Source organism: Bombina bombina, chromosome 4, assembly GCF_027579735.1.
Source record: "Bombina bombina isolate aBomBom1 chromosome 4, aBomBom1.pri, whole genome shotgun sequence".
Classification (NCBI taxonomy): Eukaryota; Metazoa; Chordata; class Amphibia; order Anura; family Bombinatoridae; genus Bombina; species Bombina bombina.
The window spans coordinates 639,476,551-639,489,107 of record NC_069502.1 but is presented as its reverse complement, the minus strand read 5'-3'; the positions used below and the strand labels follow the sequence as shown (position 1 = coordinate 639,489,107).

General features: G+C 40.0%; 1 protein-coding gene across 1 annotated transcript in view; it reads left to right on the top strand.

The window, feature by feature from the left end:
* Positions 1-12,557, top strand: part of ENPP3 (ectonucleotide pyrophosphatase/phosphodiesterase 3) — a 437,931-nt gene that overhangs the window by 295,339 nt on the left and 130,035 nt on the right. Inside the window, exons 17-18 of the mRNA XM_053710678.1 lie at positions 10,955-11,042; positions 12,333-12,499. Of these exons, the coding sequence (XP_053566653.1) occupies positions 10,955-11,042; positions 12,333-12,499 (255 nt within the window). The remainder of the gene's footprint in view (positions 1-10,954; positions 11,043-12,332; positions 12,500-12,557) is intronic.

Below are 12,557 nucleotides of genomic sequence, written 5' to 3'. Positions count from 1 at the left end.
ACGAGACAATTACGACGACAATTTTTAGAGGACGCTAACCTCACACCCATAGATAAACAAACTAATGACGAATTAAACAAAGGAGTGTCAACCAGGGAGGTACTCATGGCAATTAAGGAACTTAAACCAGGTAAGGCCGCAGGGCCGGATGGATTCCCGGGAGAGTACTATCAATTCTTTAAATCCGCACTAGTCCCTCATGTAGAAAAATTTTGTAATGATATTATGCAAGGTAAAGAAGTCCCAAAAGAAATACTTCAGGCCAAGATAGTGGTGATCCCGAAACCAGGAAGGAACACGAAACTGTGTCAAAGCTATAGACCAATTTCTTTAATCAATCAGGACATTAAGATTTTTACCAAAATCCTAGCAAACAGACTCAAGCGATTCCTTCCTGACCTGGTCCACCCGGATCAGGTGGGTTTTGTTTCAGATAGAGAAGCGCCAGATAACGCCAGACGCATGATCACCCTGGTTGACTACCTTAATAAGACAAGAACGCCTTCTCTGGTCCTATCTTTGGATGCGGAGAAGGCGTTCGACAGAATAGACTGGGGGTATATGATGGAAGTCCTAGCAAAGTTGGGTTTTGAAGGACCCTTTGTGAAGGCAATTATGGGCATTTATTCCCAACCCACTGCACATATTAGAGCGGCTGGATATCAATCAAAGCTCATAGATATTAGGAATGGGACAAGACAGGGCTGCCCCCTTTCACCGTTACTATTTGCGCTATGCATAGAGCCCCTTGCAGCTAAGATTCGCTTGACACCAGAAGTTCACAGAGTAAAAATAGGGGGGAATAACTTTAAAATCTCTTTGTTTGCGGACGATGTCCTCCTGACGTTGACTAGACCGACGACATCCCTCCCACATTTGTATCAAATACTACAAAATTACGCGACTATTTCAGGATACAAGATCAATTTAGAAAAATGTGAAGCACTACCTATAGCCCTCCCTAGTCATACTAAAAAGGTTATTGAAATTAATTTCACATTTACTTGGGCTAAAGAAGCGATTAAATACTTGGGAGTCAGAATCTCAGGTGACAGTACAGAATTATATAAACTGAATTACACCCCTCTATTCAAAGCAATTAGGAAAGACATCAACTCCTGGAGGTCGGGCGGGTTTTCTTGGTATGGTCGTCTATCGGCTATAAAAATTAACATCTTACCAAGAGTACTATATCTTTTTAGGGCCCTCCCGATCAAGATCCCCTTACTGGAACTCAATAAATTACAGACTGATTTGGTGGGCTTTCTAAGGGGCAGTAAAAAAGCTAGAATCCCCTCACGTATATTACTACTACATAGACAACTTGGAGGGGTGGGGGTCCCAAACCTACTGAACTACTACCAAGCGGCGAGATTAGCGCAGACGACTCTATTTGGTAAAAAGCCAAATGATCTGAGGTGGGTACAGGTGGAAACCCTATTATCGGGACGTAAACACCCAGATGATATTCTCTGGGAACATGAGGGGCAACCATCTAGATATAAACAGACTTCAAGACTTACAGAAGAGATGATGTCATTATGGAATTCATTAACGACATCTCTTCAACTATTACCAACAGACTCACTGATGAGACCAGTCAGGACTATTATAAGCTCAGAATTTCATTCACAAGTGGGAAAATGGGAGAATAAGGGGCTATACAGGGTAGCTGATTTTCTTCATAAAGGTAAGATGGCTACATATTTACAAATACAGGAGAAGTTAACACCCGAAAAGTTACATTGGTTTTTATACCTCCAAATAGCATCAGCCATTACAAAAGCTTTACCCCGAAACAATAGGCAAAGTCTGACACTGCTGGAGGCTTATTCTAGCTCCACCACCAGAAATAAAAAACTAATTTCTCACATATATATAGCGATACAGAAGGCCAAGTATACCTCTAAAAATACAGTAATGGAGTCATGGGAAGGGGATATTAATAAGACACAAACGAAAGAAGAATGGGAAGCAATATTACAGGTAGCAGGGAAAGGATTAATAAGCGCAGATTTTAAAGAAAACTGTATTAAATCCACCTTTAGATGGTATCTTACACCACTAGTCACATCGCACTATATCCCAAATGGTAGTAAAAACTGTTACAGGGGGTGTATGGAGACAGGAACATATATCCACATGTGGTGGGAACGTCCACAAATAGAACAGATATGGACTAACTTATCTAACCTATTAAGTGAGGTTTTATCTGAAAATATCACACTGACTGCATCTTAAGCACTACTCAATGAACACATACCTCCTTTTAATTCAGCCATAAATACTTTTATCCGCACTTTGTGCACAGCTACCAGGATATGTGTGGCTAAATACTGGAAGACAGGAGCACCCTCAAGGGAGGAGGTATTAGAAAAGATTAAAGCTACCTACGCATTATCTGAATCTGTGTCCTTTATACAAGCTACTCATGAAAGATTTTTAAAAATATGGAACTATTGGATACTGAAGGGAATCTGAGGGACCTTAGGTAGAAACATAGGATACCCAGATGCCACAAGAGGTTGACAGTCATAAACAGAGGACACGGAGACATGAGACATTGACTAACAGCAAAGACTGGTGGTCGTTGAAAAGATTGGGGGCTCCTTCCGTGGATCTACAGTGTGAAGCTTAGGGGAAGCAGGCAAGTTTATTTTCTTTTTAATATTTATTTTTATTTTTTCTGATTTTGGTTTTGATTGTTTCTCGTGTTAAATTGTTTGTAGTTTATTGTTGTGCCTTTTGGGTGAGGAAAAAGAGAGGTTCTGAAGATAGATGAGAATACTAAGAGGAAGAGAGGGACTCTCAATGGAGAATGAGGGGGAAACTTTTTTTTGCGACCACTGTCTCCACCTCTTCCTCAGAAAACCTCTGTTTAATTGTTGGGACATACTAAATTACAGATTCTTTGGGACTACTTTAGGAACTGATATAGACACTATTAGAGAAGTCCCCCCTCTGGACAACCTAGCTATGCAGCTCTAAATGACAAGTAGGGGACTAGTCCCATGCGAGGTCAGGGAGGGAGAATGTTTCTCCTTGTGATGTTTCATATGTAATGTACGATGACTTCTAATTTTTTCTATGTATGTCTCACAATAAAAATTATTTCAACTAAAGTCAAGTTGTACACAGACAAGTACTAGCTTTTAACAACTTTAAATAGTGCATGTAAATGATGTCAAACTTTTAGAGTTTAACATGTTTATAATTGGCTTGTTGATATAATAAACTGAGCTTTCAGTACAGAGCAGTTTGACTTACTTTGTCTTACCTCACTGAACTTGGCATCAGATTGCACAGAAACTTTCTTCCCTAACCTTATTGACAAATTCTGATCTACCCAACATCTCATAGAAAATGTTATCTGTAATACAATATGGACACAATAAGTTAAACTAAATAGCTTTATTAAATATTTTATGTATCCTAGCTGCATATAAATATCTCTGTTTTAATCCTATTAAATAATGTAATTTGTTTTAGCACAGTGACGTGGATAAAATATTAATATTATGACTTACAGTATATTGGCAGGAGTTCTATTTTTGTGCAGTCCATGATATCACAGCACCTAGTTATCCAAATTGTCTGTTTTAGAATGTGCCACGGTTTCCTTGTGGTAAGGGAATGAATGCAGCTTTTTAAAAATATCAGTCATATGTACCTGGATGAGGCAATGGGATAAAGTCCCTTCAGATCACCCAACATGAATGCACTGACTGAGTCAAACAGAGTAACTAAAAATTGGTTTATTTATGTTGTTCATAACTTGGTTACACAAAACACTGAATTATTCCATCCTGTCAAAATATTTTAGACTGTTTTAATGTCAAATTTTACTCAGCTTGTCAATGAAATTTCAGCCATAACAATAATGGGGAAAAAAATCCGCTTTTAAAGGAACATAAGACTAATAGTATACTGGGGGTATACAGCAGCCATTTTCATCACACTTTTCAATGCAAAATGTTTTGAAAAGTATGTTGGAGCTGTATAGCTGCCCCAGAATACTTATGACTTCCAAACCAAGTAAATCTGTCATTTATGATTAGCACTATGATAGCTGCTATTTCACTAAATCGTTAATAACCATATAGTTTGCTATACATTTTTATTTATGTATTTCTTAATGAATATATATGGTGTTTAATACTTTTTATCCAAAGTGGATTAAAGGGACACTGAACCCAATTTTTTTCTTTTGTTATTCAGATAGAGCATGACATTTTAAGCAACTTTCTAATTTACTCCTATTATCAAATTTTCTTTATTCTCTTGGTATCTTTATTTGAAATGCAAGTATGTAAGTTTAGATGCCGGCCCATTTTTGGTGAACAACCTGGGTTGTCCTTGCTGATTGGTGGATAAATTAATCCACCAATAAAAAAGTGCTGTCCAGAGTACTGAACCAAGAAAAAAAGCTTAGATGTCTTCTTTTTAAAATAAAGATAGCAAGAGAACGAAGACAAATTGATAATAGGAGTAAATTAGAAACTTTCTTAAAATTGCATGCTCTATCTGAATCGCAAAAGAAAAAATTTGGGTTCAGTGTCCCTTTAAATACAAAAAATATTTTTTGTTGTTTAGACTATTCAGTCTAAAAATTTGATTATAAGTGGGTGCTCTCCTATTAAGAAATTCCATGATTAGCACTAATGAAAAACAGAATTTATGTTTACCTGATAAATTACTTTCTCCAACGGTGTGTCCGGTCCACGGCGTCATCCTTACTTGTGGGATATTCTCCTCCCCAACAGGAAATGGCAAAGAGCCCAGCAAAGCTGGTCACATGATCCCTCCTAGGCTCCGCCTACCCCAGTCATTCGACCGACGTTAAGGAGGAATATTTGCATAGGAGAAACCATATGATACCGTGGTGACTGTAGTTAAAGAAAATAAATCATCAGACCTGATTAAAAAAACCAGGGCGGGCCGTGGACCGGACACACCGTTGGAGAAAGTAATTTATCAGGTAAACATAAATTCTGTTTTCTCCAACATAGGTGTGTCCGGTCCACGGCGTCATCCTTACTTGTGGGAACCAATACCAAAGCTTTAGGACACGGATGAAGGGAGGGAGCAAATCAGGTCACCTAAATGGAAGGCACCACGGCTTGCAAAACCTTTCTCCCAAAAATAGCCTCAGAAGAAGCAAAAGTATCAAACTTGTAAAATTTGGTAAAAGTGTGCAGTGAAGACCAAGTCGCTGCCCTACATATCTGATCAACAGAAGCCTCGTTCTTGAAGGCCCATGTGGAAGCCACAGCCCTAGTGGAATGAGCTGTGATTCTTTCGGGAGGCTGCCGTCCGGCAGTCTCGTAAGCCAATCTGATGATGCTTTTAATCCAAAAAGAGAGAGAGGTAGAAGTTGCTTTTTGACCTCTCCTTTTACCAGAATAAACAACAAACAGGGAAGATGTTTGTCTAAAATCCTTTGTAGCATCTAAATAGAATTTTAGAGCGCGAACAACATCCAAATTGTGCAACAAACGTTCCTTCTTTGAAACTGGTTTCGGACACAGAGAAGGTACGATAATCTCCTGGTTAATGTTTTTGTTAGAAACAACTTTTGGAAGAAAACCAGGTTTAGTACGTAAAACCACCTTATCTGCATGGAACACCAGATAAGGAGGAGAACACTGCAGAGCAGATAATTCTGAAACTCTTCTAGCAGAAGAGATTGCAACTAAAAACAAAACTTTCCAAGATAATAACTTAATATCAACGGAATGTAAGGGTTCAAACGGAACCCCCTGAAGAACTGAAAGAACTAAATTGAGACTCCAAGGAGGAGTCAAAGGTTTGTAAACAGGCTTAATTCTAACCAGAGCCTGAACAAAGGCTTGAACATCTGGCACAGCTGCCAGCTTTTTGTGAAGTAACACAGACAAGGCAGAAATCTGTCCCTTCAGGGAACTTGCAGATAATCCTTTTTCCAATCCTTCTTGAAGGAAGGATAGAATCTTAGGAATCTTAACCTTGTCCCAAGGGAATCCTTTAGATTCACACCAACAGATATATTTTTTCCAAATCTTGTGGTAAATTTTTCTAGTTACAGGCTTTCTGGCCTGAACAAGAGTATCGATAACAGAATCTGAGAACCCTCGCTTCGATAAGATCAAGCGTTCAATCTCCAAGCAGTCAGCTGGAGTGAAACCAGGTTCGGATGTTCGAACGGACCCTGAACAAGAAGGTCTCGTCTCAAAGGTAGCTTCCAAGGTGGAGCCGATGACATATTCACCAGATCTGCATACCAAGTCCTGCGTGGCCACGCAGGAGCTATCAAGATCACCGACGCCCTCTCCTGATTGATCCTGGCTACCAGCCTGGGGATGAGAGGAAACGGCGGGAACACATAAGCTAGTTTGAAGGTCCAAGGTGCTACTAGTGCATCCACTAGAGCCGCCTTGGGATCCCTGGATCTGGACCCGTAGCAAGGAACTTTGAAGTTCTGACGAGAGGCCATCAGATCCATGTCTGGAATGCCCCACAGCTGAGTGACTTGGGCAAAGATTTCCGGATGGAGTTCCCACTCCCCCGGATGCAATGTCTGACGACTCAGAAAATCCGCTTCCCAATTTTCCACTCCTGGGATGTGGATAGCGGACAGGTGGCAGGAGTGAGACTCCGCCCATAGAATGATTTTGGTCACTTCTTCCATCGCTAGAGAACTCCTTGTTCCCCCCTGATGGTTGATGTACGCAACAGTTGTCATGTTGTCTGATTGAAACCGTATGAACTTGGCCCTCGCTAGCTGAGGCCAAGCCTTGAGAGTATTGAATATCGCTCTCAGTTCCAGAATATTTATCGGTAGAAGAGATTCTTCCCGAGACCAAAGACCCTGAGCTTTCAGGGCTCCCCAGACCGCGCCCCAGCCCATCAGACTGGCGTCGGTCGTGACAATGACCCACTCTGGTCTGCGGAATGTCATCCCTTGTGACAGGTTGTCCAGGGACAGCCACCAACGGAGTGAGTCTCTGGTCCTCTGATTTACTTGTATCTTCGGAGACAAGTCTGTATAATCCCCATTCCACTGACTGAGCATGCACAGTTGTAATGGTCTTAGATGAATGCGCGCAAAAGGAACTATGTCCATTGCCGCTACCATCAACCCGATCACTTCCATGCACTGAGCTATGGAAGGAAGAGGAACGGAATGAAGTATCCGACAAGAGTCTAGAAGCTTTGTTTTTCTGGCCTCTGTCAGAAATATCCTCATTTCTAAGGAGTCTATTATTGTTCCCAAGAAGGGAACCCTTGTTGACGGAGATAGAGAACTCTTTTCCACGTTCACTTTCCATCCGTGAGATCTGAGAAAGGCCAGGACGATGTCCGTGTGAGCCTTTGCTTGAGGAAGGGACGACGCTTGAATCAGAATGTCGTCCAAGTAAGGTACTACAGCAATGCCCCTTGGTCTTAGCACAGCTAGAAGGGACCCTAGTACCTTTGTGAAAATCCTTGGAGCAGTGGCTAATCCGAAAGGAAGCGCCACGAACTGGTAATGCTTGTCCAGGAATGCGAACCTTAGGAACCGATGATGTTCCTTGTGGATAGGAATATGTAGATACGCATCCTTTAAATCCACCGTGGTCATGAATTGACCTTCCTGGATGGAAGGAAGAATAGTTCGAATGGTTTCCATCTTGAACGATGGAACCTTGAGAAACTTGTTTAAGATCTTGAGATCTAAGATTGGTCTGAACGTTCCCTCTTTTTTGGGAACTATGAACAGATTGGAGTAGAACCCCATCCCTTGTTCTCTTAATGGAACAGGATGAATCACTCCCATTTTTAACAGGTCTTCTACACAATGTAAGAATGCCTGTCTTTTTATGTGGTCTAAAGACAACTGGGACCTGTGGAACCTCCCCCTTGGGGGAAGCCCCTTGAATTCCAGAAGATAACCTTGGGAGACTATTTCTAGCGCCCAAGGATCCAGAACATCTCTTGCCCAAGCCTGAGCGAAGAGAGAGAGTCTGCCCCCCACCAGATCCGGTCCCGGATCGGGGGCCAACATTTCATGCAGTCTTGGTAGCAGTGGCAGGTTTCTTGGCCTGCTTTCCCTTGTTCCAGCCTTGCATTGGTCTCCAAGCTGGCTTGGCTTGAGAAGTATTACCCTCTTGCTTAGAGGACGTAGCACCTCGGGCTGGTCCGTTTCTACGAAAGGGACGAAAATTAGGTTTATTTTTTGCCTTGAAAGGCCGATCCTGAGGAAGGGCGTGGCCCTTACCCCCAGTGATATCAGAGATAATCTCTTTCAAGTCAGGGCCAAACAGCGTTTTCCCCTTGAAAGGAATGTTAAGTAGCTTGTTCTTGGAAGACGCATCAGCCGACCAAGATTTCAACCAAAGCGCTCTGCGCGCCACAATAGCAAACCCAGAATTCTTAGCCGCTAACCTAGCCAATTGCAAAGTGGCGTCTAGGGTGAAAGAATTAGCCAATTTGAGAGCATTGATTCTGTCCATAATCTCCTCATAAGGAGGAGAATCACTATCGACCGCCTTTATCAGCTCATCGAACCAGAAACATGCGGCTGTAGCGACAGGGACAATGCATGCAATTGGTTGCAGAAGGTAACCCTGCTGAACAAACATCTTTTTAAGCAAACCTTCTAATTTTTTATCCATAGGATCTTTGAAAGCACAACTATCCTCTATGGGTATAGTGGTGCGTTTGTTTAAAGTGGAAACCGCCCCCTCGACCTTGGGGACTGTCTGCCATAAGTCCTTTCTAGGGTCGACCAAAGGAAACAATTTTTTAAATATGGGGGGAGGGACGAAAGGAATACCGGGCCTTTCCCATTCTTTATTAACAATGTCCGCCACCCGCTTGGGTATAGGAAAAGCTTCTGGGAGCCCCGGCACCTCTAGGAACTTGTCCATTTTACATAGTTTCTCTGGGATGACCAACTTGTCACAATCATCCAGAGTGGATAATACCTCCTTAAGCAGAATGCGGAGATGTTCCAACTTAAATTTAAATGCAATCACATCAGGTTCAGCCTGTTGAGAAATGTTCCCTGAATCAGTAATTTCTCCCTCAGACAAAACTTCCCTGGCCCCATCAGACTGGGTTAGGGGCCCTTCAGAGATATTAGTATCAGCGTTGCCATGCTCTTCAGTATCTAAAACAGAGCAGCCGCGCTTACGCTGACAAGTGTTCATTTGGGCTAAAATGTTTTTGACAGAATTATCCATTACAGCCGTTAATTGTTGCATAGTAAGGAGTATTGGCGCGCTAGATGTACTAGGGGCCTCCTGAGTGGGCAAGACTCGTGTAGACGAAGGAGGGAATGATGCAGTACCATGCTTACTCCCCTCACTTGAGGAATCATCTTGGGCATCATTGTCATTATCACATAAATCACATTTATTTAAATGAATAGGAATTCTGGCTTCCCCACATTCAGAACACAGTCTATCTGGTAGTTCAGACATGTTAAACAGGCATAAACTTGATAACAAAGTACAAAAAACGTTTTAAAATAAAACCGTTACTGTCACTTTAAATTTTAAACTGAACACACTTTATTACTGCAATTGCGAAAAAACATGAAGGAATTGTGCAAAATTCACCAAATTTTCACCACAGTGTCTTAAAGCCTTAAAAGTATTGCCCACCAAATTTGGAAGCTTTAACCCTTAAAATAACGGAACCGGAGCCGTTTTAAACTTTAACCCCTTTACAGTCCCTGGTATCTGCTTTGCTGAGACCCAACCAAGCCCAAAGGGGAATACGATACCAAATGACGCCTTCAGAAAGTCTTTTCTAAGTGTCAGAGCTCCTCTCACATGCGACTGCATGCCATGCCTCTCAAAAACAAGTGCGCCACACCGGCGCGAAAATGAGGCTCTGCTTATGCTTTGGGAAAGCCCCTAAGGTATAAGGCGTCTAATACAGTGCCTGCCGATATTATTATATCAAAATACCCAGATAAAATGATTCCTCAAGGCTAAATATGTGTTAATAATGAATCGATTTAGCCCAAAAAAAGTCTACAGTCTTAATAAGCCCTTGTGAAGCCCTTATTTACGATCGTAATAAACATGGCTTACCGGATCCCATAGGGAAAATGACAGCTTCCAGCATTACATCGTCTTGTTAGAATGTGTCATACCTCAAGCAGCAAGAGACTGCATACTGTTCCCCCAACTGAAGTTAATTGCTCTCAACAGTCCTGTGTGGAACAGCCATGGATTTTAGTTACGGTTGCTAAAATCATTTTCCTCATACAAACAGAAATCTTCATCTCTTTTCTGTTTCTGAGTAAATAGTACATACCAGCACTATTTCAAAATAACAAACTCTTGATTGAATAATAAAAACTACAGTTAAACACTAAAAAACTCTAAGCCATCTCCGTGGAGATGTTGCCTGTACAACGGCAAAGAGAATGACTGGGGTAGGCGGAGCCTAGGAGGGATCATGTGACCAGCTTTGCTGGGCTCTTTGCCATTTCCTGTTGGGGAGGAGAATATCCCACAAGTAAGGATGACGCCGTGGACCGGACACACCTATGTTGGAGAAAGGTTAATAATTTTCCCAGCTCCATTTTATAAGAAGAAATACATTGTATTGTATCAATTTCTAATCAAAGGTATTACATAATTTGCCTATAAAAATTCCCTGTTGATTTAGATACACCTACAATTTATGAAACAGCCTAAATAAAAATAATTTTGTGATAGACTGGACAGCTATTATTAAGGCCTTTCAATGTGAAGGGGAAAAAATAGAAAACAAAGGGAAAAGCAGGTTTTCTTATGGATTACAATGACTTTGAGATTGACACACGTTTTCTAATGAACCAGTTTTATCTTAGCCACAAAAAAGTATTTTGTTATTGTTAAGTTTGCTTGCAATGCTATAGAATATTTTGTTTGTCCAAATGTAAATAGCCATTTATATTAAATATATCTTAATTTGGTGTCCAATAATTACTTTTTAGGCAATTTTTATAGGACATGGTCCAGGGTTTAAGAGAGGAGTAGAAGTGGAACCTTTTGACAATATTGAGATATATAATTTAATGTGTGGTAAGTTGTCACCTGGTAACCTTTAACATTACATTATAGGCAACACTATACAGTATATATCAATGCAATTGAGGGGGTTGCAAGAACATAATATAGTTTTACGTGTTTTGCCAGAGGCTATGACCTCTCATTAACCAGAGTCTTATTAAAGCACCTTCTAGCCCCATAACACAAATAGGGACAGATTACGAGTGAGGCTCTAACAGTTATGCACGAGCGAAAAGGGGTTTATTGTGGTGTTTGAAAGAATCAGGGTTTTCGCTCGTATTACAAGTGGAAAGTAAATGTGATCACTTGAACGCAATTGAAGTTAATACTCATAGTGATAGCGTAAACTCAGAGCTTTGGTTAACTGTTTTGCAAAACAAAAAAGGGTCACAAAACACATCAAAATACATATAAAAGTATAGTTACTCATAATAACACTAATTAAAAAAATGGTTTTAACAGAGATACATACATAAACATGTCTAAATATATATATATTTGTTGTGTGTATATGTATATATATATGTGTGTCTATATGTGTGTACATACATATTTATGAATATATGTATTTACATACACATATACACATGTAAACGCAAATACATATGTACACATATATAGACATATATAGAATCTTTATACAGTGTAGATATAGGTATAAATATATATTTGTGCAAAATACCATCAGATTTATATATATATGTATAAATATGTATTTATGAATAAATAGAGCACATTATGCTTTGTGAAACATTGGAATGTGAAATATTCATATTTTCATGTCAGGTTAGCACACTTGAGAATATGCGATTGGGTTTGCACACAAGTAAGGATTTTTTCCACTTTTTTACTCCACTGACTTTTATGGGGGAATAAGATATTGCGAGCGCAATATTCTAAGTTCGGCTTTTTATGCATGTCGGGTTAGTGCGCAAGCTAAAACAGTTTGCTTTTAACTTGTAATACAAGCGCTACCCGACGGGAGCAAAAACCTTACTTATAGCAGAGTTAACGCTCAAGCGGGAGTGTTAAATACTGCTTCACTTGTAATCTGGCCCATAATTGATCTATAACTAGGATTTAGTAAATGTGCAGCTCTATTAATTAATGTATTCATTATTCTTAATATTTTTAGAAATTAAATAGTACTGGTTGAGTACTGGTTAGATATAAATGTTTTTTTTAAAAAAAGAAATACTGTTGTGCAGCAAAACTGAAATTCAAATAACTGAGAATCATCCTGCAATGCAGTTTATCTTTACAACTATTTTATTAAACATCCTTTTTTTTCTTTGTAAACAGACTTACTTAAAATCACTCCAGCTCCAAATAATGGGACCCATGGTAGCTTGAACCATTTATTGTCGCAGCCTTTCTATACGCCAGTTCTACCACAGGAGAAATCTATCCCAGGAGAGTGTCCATCTTCACCACATGCCTCTGATTTAGGCTGTTTTTGTAATCTTACAGTAAGCATGTTAACATTTATTTTTGTTTGTTTAAAAACATGTATTTAAAAAATAAAAT